The sequence below is a fragment of the Bos mutus genome, chromosome 14 (genome assembly GCF_027580195.1).
Source record: "Bos mutus isolate GX-2022 chromosome 14, NWIPB_WYAK_1.1, whole genome shotgun sequence".
NCBI classification, from domain to species: Eukaryota; Metazoa; Chordata; class Mammalia; order Artiodactyla; family Bovidae; genus Bos; species Bos mutus.
Window position 1 is genome coordinate 68839402 of NC_091630.1, and position 21360 is coordinate 68860761.

The 21360-nt window shown below is 49.2% G+C and overlaps 1 protein-coding gene across 1 annotated transcript; it reads left to right on the forward strand.

Moving 5' to 3' along the window:
• The first annotated feature begins 3576 nt into the window (after positions 1-3576).
• ZNF623 (zinc finger protein 623) lies at positions 3577-14285 on the forward strand. The gene is made up of 2 exons (XM_070382527.1): positions 3577-3720; positions 10431-14285. Exon 2 carries the CDS (start codon positions 10519-10521, stop codon positions 12001-12003), a length of 1485 nt encoding a protein of 494 aa, XP_070238628.1. The 5' UTR covers positions 3577-3720; positions 10431-10518; the 3' UTR covers positions 12004-14285.
• The last annotated feature ends 7075 nt before the right edge of the window (positions 14286-21360 follow it).

The following is a 21360-nucleotide window of genomic DNA, read 5'->3' on the forward strand; positions in this document are numbered from 1 at the left end:
TTTTAATATGCTGTCTAGGTTGGTCATAACTTTTCTTCCAAGGAGTAAGCATCTTTTAATTTCATGGCTGCAGTCACCATCTGCAGTGATTTTGGAGCCTCCCAAAATAAACTCTATCACTGTTTCCACTGTTTCCCCATCTATTTGCCATGAATTGATGGGACCAGATGCCATGATCTTAGTTTTCTGAATGTTGAACTTTAAGCCAACTTTTTCACTCTCCTCTTTCACTTTGATCAAGAGACTCTAGTTCTTTTTAGGTTTCTGCCATAAGGATGGTGTCATTTGTGTATCTGAGGTTATTGATATTTCTCCCCGCAATCTTGGGAGTAGGGGTATATTTTTTGAAATTCTGTAACACCTTCGGAGTCTTGTAACCACCACCACAATCAGGACACAGCATTGCTCCATGGTGACAAAGAAATGCCTGTGTGCTACTTCTGTATAGTCACATCACCCTAGGACTGTAACTCCTGGAGATCACCCTGGGTCTCTATCACTACGGTGTCATCACATTTTAAGATCGGCTTTACCATTCAGGACAATGCCCTGTAATTTCCCCATGTGGCACTAGAATTGAGTTCATTTTGGTTGCAGACTTTTCTCCCCCCATGAGGCTGGACCTGGGTTTGTTTGTTCATTCAACTGTTGAAGGACATTTGGCAGTTGTGAATAAAGCTGCTATAAATATTTATATGCAGACCTTACTGTGAACATACTTTTTTTTTTTTTTGTAGGATAGATACTCAGTAATGCAACTGCTGGGTCATGTGACAAGTTTATGTTTAACTTTGCAAGAAACTACCTAATTCTTTTCCAGAGTTCTTTTTTATATTCCCACCAGCACGGCAGGAGTGATGCACTCCTTTACCTGAATTTAGTGTTGTCACTATTTTTATTTAATTTTAGCCATTCTGAGAGATGCATTCTGATAGATATCCCATTATGAATTTAATTTGCATTTTCCCTTATCACTAAAGATGTTGAATATCTTTTCATGTGCTTTTTTTTTGTTATCTGTATATTGTTTTTTGTTGATGTTTCTGTTTAAATCTTTTATCCATGTTCTAATTAAAATTTTAATTTTCTTACGGTTTAGTGAATTCCTCATATATTCCAGATACAAATTCTTTGTCAGATATGTGATTTGCAGATATTTCCTCCCAGTCTGCAGCTTGTCATTTCATCCCTTTAACAGAATTTTTTGAAGACCACAAATCTGTGGGTTGCAGGGCAAATTGAGCAGTGGAGGCACTCAGGTATGAAAACAAGTAAAGTAACTAATGGGTCAAATCTTTCTTGCTTTTCTTCCTGTTCCAATCTATAACTCCAGGAATACTCAGGAACCAGTGCAGTACTTGCAATAGTAGCTGAGGAACATTTTGTAGTATTGATTCATACTTCTCTTGAATTTGTATGTATGTAAGTCTAGATGAAACATTCATTTGACTTAAGGAAATGACTGGGAAAAAAAACAACCTTACCATTTTAGGCATTGATTTTAAAAATTACCAAGGGCAAGTAGATACTACTGGCACTGACATGATTAGAGAAGTTAAAGTTGTGTAGGAGCCAGAATTTTGGCCAAAAATTTAGAAGCATTTTTTGTGTTTTGTATCACATTACTTGGAGACCTGACCTCAATTGTGATCACAAAGACATTCTCTGGAACAATTAAAAGATCATATGCAAGACTTTCTGGATCTACCCAAAGATGAAACATCTTGGGAAAACTTATCACATTTGACCTTGTAGCTGCCCTTGGACTTGTGATGGGGATGCTAAGCACTTTAAAGAAAGTAGATTAGGTTAGATTCTAGAAGAATCAGAAAGTGAAAGTGAAGTCGCTCAGTCATGTCCAACTCTTTGTAACCCCATGTAATGTAGCCTACCAGGATCCTCAGTCCATGGGATTTTCCAGGACTACTGGAGTGGGTTGCCATTTGCTTCCCCAGGGGATCTTCCTGACACAGGGATCGAACCCAGGTCTCCCACATTGTAGGCAGATGCTTTACCATCTGAGCTTCCAGGAAGAATCAGAAGAGTTAAGCAAAACAGAGCATGATTCTCAAATAGAGAGCAAATCTTGGTCCTAAGGAGAAAATGAAATCTGTCTGAACTTTGCACCACTAACAGGTGTTTGAGAGGGACTGTTGTTTATTGACAAAAGTTTAACAAAAACAATTCCAAGGTTAACTGTTTTACATTTTTTTAACAATTGATGAGCCAACACGGATATATTATTAAGAACTGAAATCTCCATCGAGTTGCTTTTGCACTTTTGCTAAAAGTCCACTGGATATATTGGTGTGGATCTGTGCCTGGTTCTTTATTCTGCTCCAGAGACCTAGGTATCTGTTCCCTCACCAATGCCACACTGTCATGATTACAGAAGCAGTATTATAGGTCTTAATATTAGGTGGTAGTCCTCCCATTTTATTCTTCAAGAATGCTTTAAGCTATTCTAGGGCATAGCCTGTACATATACACTTTAGAATAAGCTTATCTATGTCTACTAAAAATCTTTCTGGAATTTTGATAGGAATTGCATTAGACCTTTAGATTAACTTATGGAAAATTAACATTTCTACTATGTTGAGTCTTCCAATCCATGAACATATTTATTTAACTCTTCTTTGATCTCTTTCACCAGCATCTTTTAATTTGCAGCATACACATCTTGTCCATGTTTTGTTAAGAGACAATCCTCTCCGGCCTCCATAAAAGAACCCCCTCCCTCCTCCAAGAAGCTTTCCCTGTTGTGCAGAGGGGTGTGTGTGGAGGGAGCGGTGTGTTGGGGTGGGGGTGGGGGGAGACTGGTCAGCAGCAGTTCCTCAGGGCCCAGTGCCCCTCTTTGGCACGGCTTATTGTTGTAATGACTCCCTTGCTTGCTCCTGGCATCTTACTCCGCTTGTGAATGCTGCTGTTCCCAAACTCCAGTTGATGGTTAATTGGATGCCTGCTGTTCCACCCGGGAGGTGGGGTGGGGGGGGTGGGATAGATGGCATTTCCCACGACTGTCCCCAGAGGCCACCCTTGCGCCCACAGGACCAACAGCATAGCGGGGGCAGAAACGTGGCCCTAGAGGCGATCGGCCTGGCCACTCACTAGCTGTGTGACCTCAAGTGACCTGGCTTCTCCAGCTTTAGTCCCTGGGCTGTAAAAGAACTAAGTCAGAGGGCACTTCTCGTGGCTGAAGAGGGAAGGGAAGACGCGGCAAGTCTCGGGAATCGCTGCCCGCTGCGGGAAGCAGAAAGCCCTCGGCGGCCGCGCCACGCCAGACCTCGACTCTCAGAGGAGCGGCGCTCTGACCAAGCCCGAGGGTGGAGGGCGGGCGCACGCTCTGGGGCCCCGCGGCGATGGGCGCAGGGAGCTCCGCCTGCCGACATTTTTAACGTCGGGATTTACAGCTAACTGGAAGCCAATTAACTCTTGGGGGATAGGCGGCGCTCAGGGCTGCGGGGACGCGGGAGGTGAAGTCTCGCCTGGCCCTCGACTTGGGTCCCTGCCAGCTGCACCCGGCCGGAAGTGCGCACCACAGAGAGGCAGGCCGGCCCCGGAGCGCCTAGAGCGGCACCGGAAGCTCTCCGGGCGGGCCCTCGGGCCGATTTCCGGCCGCGGCGTGCGGGCTCCTGTGCAGGCTTTGTCGGCCGGTCTGCGGGGCGGACGCCTGGCAGTCCGCGTGCGGGGTGCCGGCGTCCTGTCGCCGTTGGGCGCCGGGTGAGTGGCGCGTTCCAGGACCCGAGCGGGGCGGCAGGGTCCTCTGGTCGGGTGGACGGGAGGGCTCAGCGCGGCCGGCCCCGCACGGGGGTCCCGGAGCCTCGGGTTCGGTGAGCCCGGCTCCCAGCAGCCGTCACGGCCGCCCCCGCCGGACTGCAGTCCGGCCCGGGGACCGCAGCTTCTCTCCCCAGGGAACGTCGTGCGGGTAAATTCCACTCTCTTGGTTCCTTTCCCTGGCTCCAGGGGCCACACACCCCAGGCTTAGAGCCCCCAGCGTAGGCGTCTGTGTCGTGGCTCTGGGGTGGCCTGGGGGTAGGTGAGGGGCACGGTGCGGGTAGTGCCGCTCTTTTGTTGCAAGCCAGCCGGCCTCTGCCTGGAGCCCGAGGGAGCTCTACAGATGATGCTGGGAGAGTGACCGGCGCCTCGAGCCTGCCTGTGCTGGAGGAGGTGCAGAGCCGGCACCGCTGCCCTGGCCGGGTAGAGGTGAAGAAGAGAATCCCCTCCAGATGATGGGCGGCGCCGTTCTTTTCTCGAGTCGTATCAGTCCTGGAGGCCGTGTCTGCTGGTGCCTTGGACGTCTTACCCCTCGTGCAGTGGCTGCATCGTAGTCATGTGAGCCTCCGGGCCTGAGTAGCATGCCTCTCTGTGTTCCCAGGAGTGTTAGCTGGAGGCCCGTTTGAATTCGGGCAGTTTGTCTGTAGAGCTCATGCTCTTAATCAGGCCGCAGTGCCCTCTCTGGAGCACGTCTTTCCCCTGAGCTCCAGTCCCAGGGAATGACAGGACTTGGTCCTGTCCACGGAGGTGGGACTTTCGTTAGATGTAACAATAACGGTATCTTAATAATGGCAATGGCTACAGCATCACTCATGTGGAAGATACCAGAGAAATGGGGCGGGGCGGGGCGAGGTTGCTATGTCTTTTCACAAGCCTGACTCCTAGCTCCAGTGTCTCCTGGAGAGATGGGGATGGATTTTTCCTGCAAAGGCCTTAGGGATGGTAAGGCTTGCAAGGCGGAGCTGAAAAAGCCCAGACCGCGCTCACAAGCTGGTAATGGAAGAGGTGCTCAGAGAAGCAGCTGACCCAGAACAGGGCAGGGCCTTAAAGCAGTTCAGGGAGCTGTCAGGCACGTCCAGTGCTGCCTTGGGTTGTGGAATATGACCGGTGAAAGGACACTGAACTGCTCAGGAAAGGAGAAGACCATTGCCATCTGGGCAGAGCCCTGGGAGCAAAACTCAGATGGATGTGGGGTGGTGGGGGAAGGAGACCGCAGCTAGCAGCTGGCTCAGCTGTAAACCAGTCACCTCCCCGAACCTCATGGATGATAGTGTGGCGAACACAGGAAATAAGAAAAGCACGTGCCGGGCACTCGGTCCCCGCCATGGCTGTGGTCGCACTAGTGCAGGTTGGTGACATTGGTGGCCTTGGGGCCGCGCAGGGGTGCAGATTCTCCTGCAGCTCCAGTCCGTGTCTTCCTTGGGTGCCCTTTTACTATCCTTTTCCTGCTGCTCCCAAGGGTGGAGCTCTGCACACCTGCCTGCTTCCTTTGTTTAGACTGTAAGCGGCAGACAGCCACGCTGGTAACTTGCAAGCCCAAGGCTTATAACACCCCTTTACTAGTGCGCATGTGCAAACAGCTTCCCGCCCCTGCAGTGGGCACTGCCCACTCTGGCGGCTCATAGGCTTCACTCCCAGCTCTGAGGCTCGCCCCATCTCAACATCAACAATGTTGTGTTATATTTTGTCCAGCAAGTTCTAACAGAAGGGAGGGCTATGTTAGCCCCAGACATTATGGAACCAGCAGTCTGATATATTTTTACTTCGTTTGCTTATTTCATTCAGGTTTCTTTAAATGAAAAAGTATCAATTTAACTTTATTTGAATTCATAGGGGAAAAAAGGCGTTAAGGAGAAACTGAAAGATTGCTGATATTCAGATAAATGTTTCTTCAAAGCAAGGTATATTTAATTTTAAAAACTTCCTGAAAAGTTAAAGTTATGAAAATCACGAAAAGGCCACATTTTAAAGCTATATTCTTATAAATAGACGCAAGCCTGTTTTCAGGTGGTATAACAGTCCTTTTAAACAACAACAAAAAATCAGGAAATATCACCTCCAAAACAAAAAACTGAATATACTCCCTTTTTTTGGATTAAAAAAAATAAGATTTAAAATATAAGCTTACTTTTAGAATAACAATCCCACCCAGCTGCTCTAAGCAAAATACCCTGTAACAGCAACATCACACCTGGGGAGGGAAAAACATCTTTGAGAATGGACTCTGGAGGCAGACAGGCCTGACTCTAAACCTAAGCTTTGCCACTGACTGGCTTGGCAATCTTGGGTAATTGACTTTCTCAGCCTCTGTAAAATAGAGTAAATAATCAAGGTCATGGCTGCCTCACAAGGTTTGGAGCTGTGCCTGGGACTTTGCAGGCCAGTTCAGCAGTGCCTGGTTGGGGTTGAGGGTCGCTCATCCATAGCACCCCTCCTGTCCTCCCACATCTGCACCAGTGAGGCCCATGAAGAGCGGAAGTCCAGCTCGCTACTTGTGCAAGCCTTGGTTGGAGTGATGCTGGACCTCTAGGCCAAGTGCCGGTTAGGCTGTGTCCTGCCTGCCCACAGGAGGCGCTGGATCGCCTCAGCCTCTCCACAGCACTGCACTTCTGGCCCAGAGCAGCAGGACCTGTGCCCCAGTGGAAGAGGCTGCGTGCTATGTGCCTAGTTATTCTCCCAGACCTTTCATTGGCTAACTCCTTCCCCCAGTCTGGGGAAGGGAGGTGGGCTGAGTACTTCAGGGAATGTCGTTCTTCATGACACCAGGGGCACCTCCGGCATCTGAAGCGTAGTGGGGCCTCGGAGCGTCAGGTCCCCGTGTGAATGAACTTGAAGGATACGGGGATGTGTTAGAAGTCGGGGGAGGGTGTACAGATGGACAGGTATATGTGACCCCGTGTTTGTACCTACAGATGGCGTGCGTGGAAATAAATGTGTCGTTTTTGTTTAAGCAGAAGCCTGGATGAATGTATAAACTGAACAGCTTGCAGTGGTCTCTGGAATTGTTGGGGATTATCCTTGTTTTTGTTTACCACTTGAAGGTTCTTACAGTGTGGGTCTTATGTCTGTAATTGCTCAGAATGGACAGTATAAAAGTGAAGTAAAATAGGATATAAGACTGAGGAGTGTGGTCCTCATTTCATAATACATTGGTGCAGGAAAAAACACTAAAGGAAAACATCAATGTGTAATCTGAGTACTGGGATTAAGAATAATTTTATTTTTAGTCAAAGTTTTTCTCAACTAGCATAGTTTACCCTTATGCCTTGGAAAAATAACTAAAATAATTTCTGTAAGCAGGAGAAAGATTTAAATCAAGTTAGTGGGCCTTTAACTCAGAAGAACAGTGTCAGTGAATGTCACCGGGCAGTGGTCAGAAATGCTGTGTCACAGGGCGCCCAAGAGGGCCACTGCTCCAGGAAGCTGGGTTGCAAACCTCACATGGAGAGAAACGCTTCGAGTAGACGTGCAGCTTCTCACTCTTACTGTCAGCTGTTGGTTCAGTGTCTTCATCATCACAGGGAGTGTTGCATCTGAATAGTCAGGTTGTCTAACAGCATTATTTAAGCGTGGGTTCCTCTTGCTGTAACGGAGATTCAAAACTAGTGTTCCCAACAGGAAACTTGGTTTCTGGTATCCCATCTCAGAGGCATGGGGAGGGTCCTGCCCCCCAGGAGCCTGCAGTGTGGCCTCATACATGTCCCGCGGGCTGGGTGAGAGGATGGCGTGCTGGAATCAGTCACAGGTCACCCCCGACATTAGGGGACTTCAGGAAATGTGGTGGTTCACTGCTGGCTCTGTGTCCACTGAAATTTCTGGAGGGATTTCTGTCACTCAAAGCAGGGACACTGGGCAGCGTCATGTCTGCCGTAGCTGACCAGCTGGCCATCTGACCCCCAAGCTAGGCTGTGCTCAGTTGCTGCCTCCAGATGGAGCCAGGATCCCTGGCCTGTGGCCTTCTGTCGGCACCAGTGCGTGTCCACACGGCCACAGTCTAAACTTGACAGGTTCCGGCCTCCCCAGATGCTGCCTCCTCCCCCAGCAAGAGCAGATGACCACGTGAATGTGTCCATTCAGGAAGGGGAGGAGCCTTGAACGCAGGCAGTCACTGGTCCACAGCATCAGCAGTTCCCGGGAGTCTCCAAGGGTGGCCTGAGCTGTAGCCACTGAAACGAAGGAGTCCCAGGGCTCAGCGGGAATGAGGACCTCTGTCGGCCAGAAGACAAGCACAGGACCGTGCCCAGCCCTGAGCTGCCAGCCCCTTGAGGTGGAGGGCAGAATCGTGGAAAGGACACGGCGTTCTGTTCACGCGGTGAAGGCTGCCTGAGCTGAGGTCCATGCAACACAGGCGGCCTCCCTGGCGTGGTGCTCAGCGTCAGCAGACATCTTGGGGAGGGGGGGTCTTGACGATGCTCAAATTAGTGTGGAAGGTTCTACAACCTTAGAAATATGCTAAGAAGCACTGAATTGTGTGCTTTAAAATGGTGGATTTTATGATGTGTGAATTCTAGCTCTATAAAAAGTGGGTGCCTATTGAATAAACAGCAGACACAAAACAACCATATGATTCCATTGAAGTGAAATTGAAAACTGCAGAATTATAATGAGACCGTTCCCCTTAGAGGGGGGCCCCCGGGTGACGGGAATGGTATGGTTAGAAAGGCGAGCAGAAGAGTCCAGGGAGACTGTGCACTAGATGCGAGCTGTTGGCTCGAGAAGGAAAGCAGCCTGTTGGGAGGAACCTGGGGAGCCCTCCTGCCCCCAGCAGCTCCCCACCACCTAGCTCTGTCCTCAGGGGTACATCATTGCCCTTGGGGATTTGGGGGCATCTCTGTGGGGCTGCATAGCAGTTGGACTGCTTCCAGTGGTGCAGATTTGGGGAGAGAAGGGGTCCTGTGGGGTCATCTTGGGCAGAGCTCCCAGGAACTGGGGTCAGCTGAGGAGGGAGCACTTGGGGAAGCACCTGTGAGCAAGGTGGGATGGGGTAGCAGGGAGCTGGACGACCCTTCAGAGTTGCCCCCCATGGAGACCAGGGCACTCTGGGCTCTGTCATGGGCCAGGCCCCTGCTGGGGTGTGGCAGGCAGGGTTCTGCGCTCCTCCTGACACGAGGGAGGACTCTTGCGGTCATTTGACAAAAGGTGGGGCTCATCAGGAACCCTTGGAAAGCAGGGTTTGTGCAGCTGGTTGCAGAAGAGAAGGAGAGGACATCTGAGCTGCTCCTGCCTGGAAGGTGCCCATGCTCCCAAGGGGCCATTCCATGACCAGAGGGAACCACGTTCTGCCAACAACCTGAGTGAGGTGGAGACAAAGTTTTCCCAAGCTTCTAGAGCTTTCCTGAGCCTGGCTGACACTGTGTGCAACCCTTTGCAGGGGCTCACTCGGGCCAGGATGGTCTCCAACCTGCTGCCCTCTGAGATGGCAGATGGGTTGTAGCAGTGGAAAGCTGGCAGTAGAGAGGGCATCCCCTCGGCAAATTCCTGCTGAAGGAGAAATTTTCTGCTGGGGCAAGAATTCCAGAGCTGAAGGCACGTCCCAGAAATGGTGCAAGGTTCCCTAAGCACAGGCTTTTTTCCATGGCAGACACACCTGAGCAGCATGGCCCCCTGTACTCGCAATCACCATCTTCTTCCTAAAGACCATCCGTGACTCGAATTTCCCACCATGGCCAGCTTTGTCCGGGTCTGAACTCTGCAGAAGTAGGATCAGAAAGTAGGATCAGGAAGTAGGAAGTAGCTCGGTATCACCCCGGGAGGTCCACCTGTGCTCTGGTGCAGGGTTGCCCTCCTTGCTGGAGGACACCTCAGTTGGCCCTCTCTTCTGCTGATGGATGTTCTGGTAACTGCATGGTGCTGTGGTGACCATTCCCACCCCAGACTCTGCTGCTGGGCGGGCGCAGGGTGCACAGGTGGACGCGTTTACCTCGGATTCCATGGAGGACATTTAACCCAGTACAGAGGGTGGGTGAGGTGTGGGCGCCAACACTGGTAGTGTGGTAAATGTGGGAGAAAGTGGGTGTCCTCATCTCATTGCTTCTGTTTTCTCATTGGAAGAAGCCACAAGGCCATCATCCCTGGGGTGGGGAGTGCTGTTGGACTCTTGAGAGGAGAAGCCAGGAGATGGTCTCACGGGGGAGTTAGCCAGGTGTGGGAGCTGCTGGCAGCCCCCAGGGCCCGTCGGGCAGGTGGTTACAAACGTGAGAGCTCTGGCAGCAGGAACAGAGACACCCATCAGGAAGCAGGCTGAGCTTTGCCCCAAGGGCACACGTAGTGGAGGAAGGAGAGGGCAGGGGAGCGATGTTAACAGGCCAGAGCTCGTGTGAGTCTCACCCATCCAGCGTCTCAGCTGGGCAGAACGCGGCTGAGTGGGGGTTGGAGCAGTCTTTCTGTGTTTCTTAGGAAACATGTCTTGACTTTGAGTGGAGTCCAGACCCATCCCTGCCCATCAGCTCATCTGTCCCCTGAAACTGGTGTTGGGTGGTGGAGCCCCCTACACCAGTGGACAGGCCAGCGGGCTGAGCCAAGCGCTGTGCTGAGTGGGGCTGTGGGCAGGGGGCACGTCTCTCTGCTGCTCCAGGTGCACAATTCACCCCATCTGCTCCAGCAGATTCCCATCTCGTAATGAAGGGGAAAGATGATCTTACTCTTATTTATTTCAGATGCTGATTGGTGACCAGAAGGGGACTCGGAGCCTGGGTTTCTGGGCGTGGGAATCTGCAGAAGGCAGTGTCTGAAGCCCTCCCAGTGATGGAGCTCACTGCCCCCACATCTGGGAGGGGCCCTGACCCCAGACTCGGGAGGCTTTTAGGAAACCTGGATGCACAGAGCCTGCGGAGCTGCACCTCACAGGAAGGGGGTTTCCAGCAGGTGACGGTCACCCACTGGAAGATCCAAACGGCAGAGGCAGCACAGGCGGGGAGTAAGTCTGAGGGGAGCCCTCTCCTGAGCCCAGACCTCCTCCTGCTTCAGAGAGAGTTGATCGAGGGGGAGGCCCCCCAGCACGAGGCCTGTGGCAGCTTCCCGTTCAACCCGGGCCTGGCCAGACATCAAGCTTCTCATGCTGGGGAGAAAGCTCACAGGTGTGACGAGTGCGGGAAAGGCTTCAGCCAGAGCTCCCACCTGGTGGAGCATCAGCATGCTCATGGTGGGGAGAGGCTGTACGTGTGTAACGCGTGTGGCAAGGACTTCGTTCTCTACACGGATCTCCTGGAGCATCAGAAAGTACACACGGGAGAAAGGCCCTTCAAGTGCACTCAGTGTGGGAAGGCATTCTGTCACAGCTCAGACCTGATCCGCCACCAGCGGGTCCACACCCGCGAGAGGCCCTTTGAGTGCAAGGAGTGCGGGAAGGGCTTCAGCCAGAGCTCATTGCTCATCCGGCACCAGAGGATCCACACAGGGGAGCGGCCGTACGAGTGCAACGAGTGCGGCAAGGCCTTCATCCGGAGCTCCAGCCTCATCCGGCACTTCCAGGTCCACACGGAGGTGAGGCAGTACGAGTGCCAGGACTGTGGCAAGGCCTTCCGCCACCGCTCAGACCTCATCGAGCACCAGAGGATCCACACTGGGGAGCGGCCCTTCGAGTGCAACGAGTGCGGCAAGGCCTTCATCCGGAGCTCGAAGCTCATCCAGCACCAGCGCATTCACACCGGGGAGCGGCCATACGTCTGCAACGAGTGTGGGAAGCGCTTCAGCCAGACGTCCAACTTCACGCAGCACCAGAGGATCCACACCGGGGAGAAGCTCTATGAGTGCAACGAGTGTGGGAAGGCCTTCTTCCTGAGTTCCTACCTTATTCGACACCAGAAGATCCACACCGGGGAGAGGGTGTACGAGTGCAAGGAGTGTGGGAAAGCCTTTCTCCAGAAAGCACACCTCACCGAGCACCAGAAGATCCACTCTGGGGACAGGCCCTTCGAGTGCAAGGACTGTGGGAAAGCCTTTATTCAGAGCTCCAAGCTCCTCTTGCACCAGATTATTCACACTGGAGAGAAACCCTACGTGTGCAGTTATTGTGGGAAAGGCTTCATTCAAAGGTCAAACTTCCTTCAGCACCAGAAGATCCACACTGAGGAGAAACTCTACGAGTGTAGTCAGTATGGGAAAGAGTTCACCCCACCCCCAGACTTTAAAAGCAGTCAAGAGGCTCCCCAGGAGGGCCTTCCCTTGAGTCAGACAGCCGTTCACTTGGGAGAGACGTGTGGAGGCCTGGGGGGGCACACAGACTTCTAATTATCCTCTGGCTCACTTAGTGATGTTGGAAACAGTGGCAGGGGCCCTGACTCATGAGGCTTTGGAGGAGTCAGCATTTTCCAGGGTCATGGATGGGCAGGGCTGCCACCTCTCACTTGGCCACAGTGGGGCCTGCTGTCCTCCGTTGGGAGAACATGCTTGCAGAAGAGCCACACAGTTGGACAGCTGACATGGAGCTGGACCAGTTATGGGAGAGCTGTGGGTGTGGGAGGGAGGAGCTTGGCCTCAGGAGGCGAAGATTCTATTCCACTGCACAATAACAATTCACCCTTGAGTTAAATCCCTTTTAAAGCAGAGTTATGTATCTAATTGTATAACTTTAAAAGAGTGTTCCTCAGCCATTTTTGATCTGTCAGAAAGGCAAGCTAGAGAAAGATACTTTCTTACCTAAAACCACAACTTGGTTCTCTGTGGTCCTTAGGAGAAATTCCGAACTCCCCGCCCTGCATCCAAAGGCTTTCTGGAGGTTCATCTGCCCCCAGTTCACTCCAGGTCACAGAGGTAGCACCAACTGCTAGACATGCCCCCTCATCCGGGCGCTCCTGCCTCCCAGCCAAGGACCAAGTGCTCCCTCTCATCTGGCTCGTGACCTGTCATGAGTCAAGACCCATCCCAAGCTGCGTGTTGGGCTCAGCCCGCTACCCCTCTGCTGCTTCTGATCCTCAGTAGCCATTTGCCTCTTATTACTGTGCTTGCTCTGATTGTTGTGTGTGCTCTCTCATTGTTAAGGACTGTGAGTGTATCTCACTGATTTGTGTGTCCCTGGAATCTGGAGCAGGGCAATAAAAAGCACAGCCAAGTGTGCACTTGGCACTTCTCTTGCTTTGTCCTCTCTACACTGTTATTTAAAACATTAAAAAAAAATTTTTTTTTTTTGGTCATTGCTTTTTTGTTTTGTGACAGCATAGTCTGCTGGTCTACTGGAAATACCTCCTCTTGGCCCTGCTGATGTCTCTGTTCATAATGCCTTCGACACTTGCAGGCAGTAGCCAGAGTGAGACTGGCCTTTTGTATGTTTTGCCTCCAGAGTTTGTCTGTGAATGACTGTCCGCTCGCTTGGGGGGCTGCGGGGGGGGTGAGGGGGGCACTCATCTTCATCTAGTATTCTGTGTATCTCTAATTCACTCAGAGGGCACACAGTCCTGATACACTTCATGACTTTCTTCTGTCCTAATAATTCCATGATTGAGCCCAACTTCTTCCCCCTCTCCCTGTTCTCCAGCTCACTTCGTCACTGATTTGAAAATGTATTGATCAAAGGACCAGTGCTAAATACTTGGAAACCAGGGTGAATAAGACACCATCTGTCCTGAAGTGATCCATAGTCTGATGGGGCAGGCAAAAAGGTCATGGCAGGCTGAGTTCAGTGTTGGAGTTGAAGTATGTTTCCAATTGTGCAGGGGTGTAGGTCAGGAGGCAGCTAGTTTGGTGTGGAGATGTAAGGCGGCTTCAAGGAGGTGACAGTGAACTGGACAAGTAGACACTTGTCACCTAGAGAAGAGGGTGGTCTGGGAGGGACTCTGGAGAAACAGGAGGCCTGGAGGATCCCTCTCTGATCTACAGCAGGTGAGTTATATCACACAGTGGATAACTGTCTAGCAGAACTGTTGGTTGTTGCATCTGAATTTCTTTTATCTGAACATGAACCGGTTTTGAAATGCTGTCAGAATGTACTGCCCATGAGGGCATATCTTGAGTTCCTAAATTCCAGCAACTCTAGAAGTCTTGAGTGAGTAGCATATAGTACTCCATTGTTGGAAAACTCACCCGTAACAGATGTTTCAAATGGTATAGAAACATATTACCAGACCATTTAAACCAACTTTGGTTGAGGTCTAGTTGCCATATAGTAACACACCCATTTTAAGTGTACAGAATTTTGGCAAATCCATATACATGTGTAACCATCATCACAAGAAAAACAACACTTCTGTCACCCAAAAAATGTTCCATTTTGCCCTTTCCCAGGTCCCACTCCAGGCCCAAGTAAACACTTTGTTAGTATGTATTCATTCTGCCTGTTGCAGGACTTCACATAAATGGATTCATATGGCATGTAATCCTGTGTGTCTGACTTCTTCCACTTTGCCATGTTTTAAAGACTAAACCAAGTAGCTCTGTGTTTCCAGAGCTGTTTGTCAGTAGTGTTCCATTGTATGGGTGAAGGTGAACATCATTTATTATTCATCTGTTGGTAGAAATTTGGGTTTCCAGTTTTGGCTGTTATGAATAAAACAGTTATCAGCATTTGTGTAAAAGTATTTGGACTTGCCTCTTTATTTCACTTGAGTAAATGTCTAGGAACTTAATTGCTGGATTATAAGATACATGAGTTTTAATTTTATAAGAAATTGCCAAAAAGTTCTTCATCATGGTTATGGCCTTTCTTGCCACTGTCAGGGTTCAACTGGTCCACATCCTTATCAACATGTAGTATGGTGACACTTCTAAAATCTAATCCACTCCAGTGACATATATGGGTCTCTTTATGCTTCTAATTTGTATTTGCCTACTGAATGATGGGACTCCCCAGGTGGCTCAGCAGTAGTGAATCTGCTTGCCAGTGCAGGAGCCACTGGATACATCCCTGGGTTCAATCCCTGGGATCCCTGGAGGAGGAAATGGCAACCCACTCCATTACTCTTGCTGGGAGAATCCCATGGACAGAAGAGTCAAGCAAGCTACAGTCCATGGGGTTGCAAAGAGTCTAACACGACTGAGCATGCACGTGCACGCTGAATGATGATATGGAGAATCCGTGTCATCTTTTGCCCATTTTAAAATTGGATGGTTTGTCTTATCTACTTAAAAGGATTTTGGCAAAAAATAAAAGAAAAAAAGGCAAAATGGTTGAGGAGGCCTTACAAATAATAAAGGAAGAGAAGTGAAAGGCAAAGGAGAGAAGGAAAGATATATCCATCTGAATGCAGAGTTCCAAAGAACAGCAAAAGGATATAAGTCTTCCTTTGTGATCAATGCAAACAAATAGAGGAAAACAATAGACTGGGAGAAACTAGAGGTCTCTTCGGGAAAATTAGATTCCAAGGGAACGTTTCATGCAAAGATGGACACAATACAGGACAACCAGTATGGACCTAACAGAAGCAGAACATACTAAGAAGAGGTGGCAAGAATACACAGAGCTATACAAAAAAAGACCTTAAAGACCAAAAAAGACCAGATAACCATGATGGTGTGATCACTCACCTAGAGCCAGACATCCTGGAATGCAAAGTCAAGTGGGCCTTAGAAAGCATCACTATGAAAAAAGCTAGTGGAGGTGATGGAATTCCAGCTGAACTATTTCATATCCTAAAAGATGATGCTGTGAAAGTGCTGTGCTCAACATGCCAGCAAATTTGGAAAACGCAGCAGTGGCCACAGGACTGCAAAAGGTCAGTTTTCATTCCAATCCCAAAGAAAGGCAGTGTCAAAGAAATGTTCAAACTACTGCACAACTGCACTCATCTCACACACTAGCAAAGTAATGCTCAAAATTCTCCAACCCAGGCTTCAACAGTACGTGAAAAGAGACCTTCCACATGTTCAAGCTGGATTTAGAAAAGGAAGAGGAAACATCAAATTGCCATCATCGTTGGATCATCGAAAAGGCAAGAGAGTTCCAGAAAAACATCTACTTCTGCTTTATTTACTACACTAAAGCCTTTGACTGTGTGGATCACAACAAACTGTGGGAAATTCTTCAGGAGATGGGAATATCTGCATACAGATTTCTCAGAAGGCAGGTAAGGTGGTCTGGTGACCATCTTACCTGTGTTCTGAGAAATCTGTATGCAGGTCAAGAAGCAGCAGTTACAACCAGACATGGAACAATGGACTGGTTCCAAACTGGGGAAGGAGTACATCCAGGCTGTATCTTGTCACCCTGCTTACTTAACTTCTATGCAGAGTACATCACCCAAAATGCCGGGCTGGATGAAGCACAAGCTGGGATGAAGATTGCCAGGAGGAATATTAATAACCTCAGATATACAGATGACACCACTCTTGTGGTAGAAAGCGAAGAGGAACTGAAAAGCCTCTTGGTGAAAGTTAAAGAAGAGAGTGAAAAAGTTGGCTTAAAACTCAAGATTCAGGAAACTAAGATCATGCCATCTGGTCCCATCACTTCATGGCAAATAGATGGGAAACAATGACAGACATTGTTTTGCGGGGGCTCCAAAATAACTGCAAATGGTGACTGCAGCCACAAAATTAAAAGACGCTTGCTCCTTGGAAGAAAAGTTATGGCCAACCTGGAAAGCAGAACCATTACTTTTGCTGACAAAGGTGCACCTAGTCAAAGCTGTGAGTTTTCCAGTAGTCATGTATGGATGTGAGAGTTGGACCATAAAAAAAGCCGAGCACAAAAAATTGATGCTTCTGAACTGTGGTGTTGGAGAAGACTCTTGAGAGTCCCTTGGTCAGCAAGGAGATCCAACCAGTCAATGGTAAAGGAAATCAGTCCTGAATATTAATTGGAAGGACTGATGCTGAAGCTCCAATACTTTGACCACCAAATGCGAGGAATTAACCATTAGAAAAGACCCTGATGCTGGGAAAGATTGAAGGCAGGAGAAGGGGACGACAGAGGAAGAGATGGTTGGATGGCATCACTGACTTGATGGACATGAGTTTGAGCAAGCTCTGGGAGTTGGTGACGGACAGGGAAGCCTGGCATCCATGGGGTCGCAGAGTCGGACACGACCGAGCAACTGAAGTGAAGGATTTTGGCGGCTCCTCTGGTAGCCCAGTGGTTGAGAATTCATCTGCCAATGCAAGGGACATGGTCAATCCTTGGTCTAAGAAGATCTCACGTGCTATGAGGCAGCTGAGCCTGGCTCTGGAGCCCGTAACTACAGAAGTCAGCTGTACCCTAGAGCCTGTGCTTTGCAACTGGAGAAGCCATGGCAATGAGAAGCCTGCTCACAGCTAGAGGGTAGCCCCCAACTCTCCTCAAATACAGAAAGCCTCCCAGCAAGGAAGACTCACTACAGCCAAAAATAAACACACACACACACACACAGGTGGAATTATTTTAGGTAATTAGTTTTAGACCTTTCTTCTTTTCTGATGTACATATTTAAACCCAGTAACATCCCTCTAAACATCGCTCTAGCTGCATTCCGCAGATTTTGACGTGCCGTGTTTCCATTATTCTCGCAGCCCCGGACGGTGGAGAGGATCCGGCCGGCTCCAGACAACACCGCCACCAAGACAAACTCCTAGAGGGGCGGAAGCGCCGCTTCCGGCGGCGGGACAAGCACTTCCGCTGGGACGTGTGCGTCATGGCCGCTCCCGTCTGGCCTACCTTGTGGAGGTCCCAGGTGGGTTTTCCTGCGGGTACTCGCCTGTCGGTTAAGGTGCGGCCGCCGGGCTGACGCTCCCCAGGGCGCTGGCCCCGACCCTCATCAGGCCCGAGCCTGTTTCCGCTTCCTGCTGCGCGCTCCTTGGGCGGCCGCGTCCGTGTTTTGGGCAGCCTCCACTTCTGTAAATTCAACCTGGACCGCTCCGGTGGGAGCTGCTGTGTCCCGCTGCCTGCTTAGTACCAAAAAATACCCTCGCTCAGGACAGCTTCGCAGGTGGGAGCCGCGTGCTCCTGCCTAGTCCATCGGCCGAGATGACTGGCGCTCTAACTCAGGAATCGCCTTGAGTTTTGCCCTCTCCGTTTCCACCCTCCATGTCTCCGCCCGGGCCCCCATTCATCCCTCCACTCGACCATCTCAGTGGCCAGTGGTCGTCTCCTTGTCTTCCCTTATCCCGTCCTGCCCTGCTGCCGTACGATTTGCTCACCGCAGGGAGAATCTTTCTGAAGTGTAGCCATCACAAAAGGCCCTGTCTTTCCTGTAAAACCATGGGATCTTTCTGAAGGTTAGGAAAAGATTCTTCAGTTTTTTTTCTTCTGTAAACATTATAGTTTCATCTTTCACATTTTGGTCCAACATCGATCTTGAATTATTTGGGGGTATGGTATGAATTACATTGATGCCCTTGTCATAAAACACACTTTACTGGGGGATTCCCTGGCAGTCAGGTGGTTAAGCTTCCACTGTTTCACTGCTGAAGATCCGGGTTCATTCCTTAATTCAGAGAACTAAGATCCCGCAAGCTGCCTGGCACTACCAAAAACAAACGAACCAACCCACCTAATTGTATGGGTGAATCTGTTTCTGCACTCTCTGCTGTTGCATTGATCTATATATGTCTGTGCCAGTACTACACTGTCTTAATTACTGTAGTTAGTCTTAGAATCAAGGGGAGTGTAAGTCTTCCAACTTTGTTCTTCAGGATGGGTTATTCGATGTCGTTTGCTTTTCCATGTAAATTTTATTACCATCCTGTTGATTTCTGCAAAACAAAACCAAAAAAAAAAAACCCTGCTATGGTTTTACTTGGAGTGGTGTTGAATTTCTAGATCAGTTTAGGGAGAATTGATAATACCCATAAGCAGGGGACATCGCTCCATTTGTTTCCATCTTAAAGTTTGTAGTTTTGGGAGTAGATGATTTGTTAAATATATTCCTACGTCGAATGTGTGTTTTTTTTTTTCCCAAACCAACTAACTGAATTGTGACACACTCTTATCTGGAGATGATGTCAGATACCACAGGTTACGGGTTCAGTCCCAGAAGGCTGCCTCTCTCCCCACACTTGAGATGCCAAACTTAAGTCCAGGTTGCCACTTGTGCTTCTGACTGGCTCTGGATCTGGAGGTTACCACAGCAAAGGCTGTGGGTTTGATTAGTTTGCTAGAATGGTTCACAGAACTCAGAGAAACATTTAACTCACTGGATCATGGCTTATGATCAAAGGATAAGGATCAGAATAGCCCTATGGAAGACACATAGGGAAAGTATGGGGAAACAGCCCAGAGCTTCCATGGTCTCTCTAAACACTCTATTCTCCTGAATCACCATGTGTTCATCAGCCTGGAATTTCTTGAACCCTTCCAGCGCTGGAGTCCCTCACTCCAGGGACTGGAGAAAAAACCAACCTTGTGTTCTTGGGATAAACTCCACTTGGACACGATACAGAGTTCTTTTAGTAAATGGCTGTACTGGGCTTCCTAATGTTTTGTTAAGGACTTCTGTGTCTGCTTATGAAAAAGTATTTTTGTATGTTTCTTGTGATGTCTTTATCAGGTCAAGGCTTTGCTGGCTTCATAACACAAGCTGGAAAGGGTTTGCTTTCCCTTGATCTACAGGCTTCTAAGACTGGTGTATTCTTCCTTGAGGGTTTGGTAGAGTTCATTAGTGAATCAGCTCAGTCTGGTATTTTTTCTGTGACAAGGTTTCTTCTTTTGTCGGTTCATAAAATTATGTTTATAAGGGAATTTGTCCGTTTCATCTGAGTTGCTGAACTTTTTGGCACAGAGTTGGTCAGAGCAGAAGTAACACTACTCTTCACATCTGTAGAATCTGTAGTGTGACCTCATTCTTTCATCCCATGTGTGGGGAACTAGGCATCTTCCTCCTGCTGGCCTTTTTCTCAAGGTGTCTTGGAACTGTGCTTTCCTGCATCATCAGGAATAGCTCGATGAATGTCTGAAGCAGGTCTCCCTGCTTCACCTGGGAAAGACACAAGGACTCATTGTGGCCAGAGACTTTGGGGTCCTGAGGAGGGTGATTCTGAACAGATCTGGGAGCAAAAGTTGGATCTGAGCAGACCAGGTCTGCATGGTTTTGGGGGAGCTTGTGGCTTATTCTCAAGACTTGGTGAAGGATAATGAAGCCCTGATGGAAGAATCTGATTTGGGGGGAAATACCCAAGAATATCCATGTGTGCAGTGCTGCGGGGGTGTGGGCTGTCTGTCCTGGTCCCATCTCCTGGGGAGGCATCAGGGTGGGGTCTGATCCCCAATCATCCAGTCAGGTATCTGGCTAAGCTGTTGGCTTTCAGCCATAAATGGATGGTCTTGGCCACCATTTGGTGGTAGCCTGTGGCTTGCTCTCTGGAATGTCTGAGTCTTTTGTATGGCAGAGGGGACATAGGACACCCAGTGGTTTCCTTAATGATGCTGGCACCCACCCCACTCCTAAATTCCCTTCCATTGTGGAGCAGGCATGAGTCACTGGGGAGGAAGAACTAAAATCCTGTTATCAGCAGGTTCTAAGTCACGAGGGTGTGATGGATATCTAAAGCATTCCAAGGGTTGGGAGGACAGTCAAGATATCTCCATGAATTATGAGTTTAAATGTGCATTAACACTTCTCAGGTGACCACTAAATGAGAAGAGTGTGACTGTCACACAAGCAGAGAAACAAATGAAATCAGAGTGAGGAGGGTTCAGCTGAAACACAAAGGGAGAAATACAGAAAGTATACAATTAACTGATAAAAAAGAATACTTCTATTAACACTGCAAGTAAACCAATGTAAAACCAATATTTTTACATTGGTTTACTGAACTTAAAAGACTGAGACCGTCAGACTGTATTTTAAAATACAAGAATGAGAGGGATGCGGGTTCAGTCCCTGGTTGGGAAGTTGAGGTCCCACATGCTGAGGGGCAGCTGAGCCTGTGCACACAACTAAGGCCGGATGCAGTCAGAAACAGATAAGTAAGTAAATATCAAAAATAATAAGATACAAGAACCACACATACTGATTCTAGGGACACATCTAAAATATAAAACTGACGCTGGTAGAAAGGGGGTGCAAGACAACTCCCCCCAAAAGCTGGAGCCCACATATTACTGTCAGGCTGTGGGCAGCAGTGAGCACTGCAGACTGATGACAGAGCCAACGCACAGAGAACAGCCTGTAGTTCTACACGCGTATGCAACTCATAATTGCCTCAACACATAAAATAACAAAGCAGAACTACAAAGAAGTAGACAAGTGCCTACTCAGAGCCGTCTCTCAGGGAGCTGCTTCACGGAAACCAGCGGGCTAGAGGTCCTGAGGACCCGGGGTGTCCAGGCGGGAGGGTAGTGAAGTGTCAGTGCTGGGAAGAGAACTGTGGACTACGCTGCTGTCCGTTAGCTTCCTGGTTACCAAAACACTCTATTGATTTAACACCACAAATTAAAGCAAAGGCTTGAGCAAGGTCCACAAGTCCCATTTAATGCAAATGTGTCTTAAGTCTCTGCTGTTGTTTAGTCACAAAGTTGTGCCTGACTCTTTGCTACCCTATGGACTGTAACCCGCCAGGCTCCTCTGTCCATGGGATTTCCTGGGCAAGAATACTGGAGTGGGTTGCATTTCCTTCTTCAGGGGATCTTCCAACCCAGGAATTGAACCTGTGTCTCCTTCATCTCTTGCATTGGCAAGCAGGTTCTTTACCACTGAGCCACCAGAGAAGCCCTGAGTCTCTGTTACTTGTTAACAATTTCCC

Bases quoted from the DNA above. Each gene is read 5' to 3' on its own strand.
- ZNF623 (XM_070382527.1), top strand. From the start codon at position 10,519: ATGGAGCTCACTGCCCCCACATCTGGGAGGGGCCCTGACCCCAGACTC.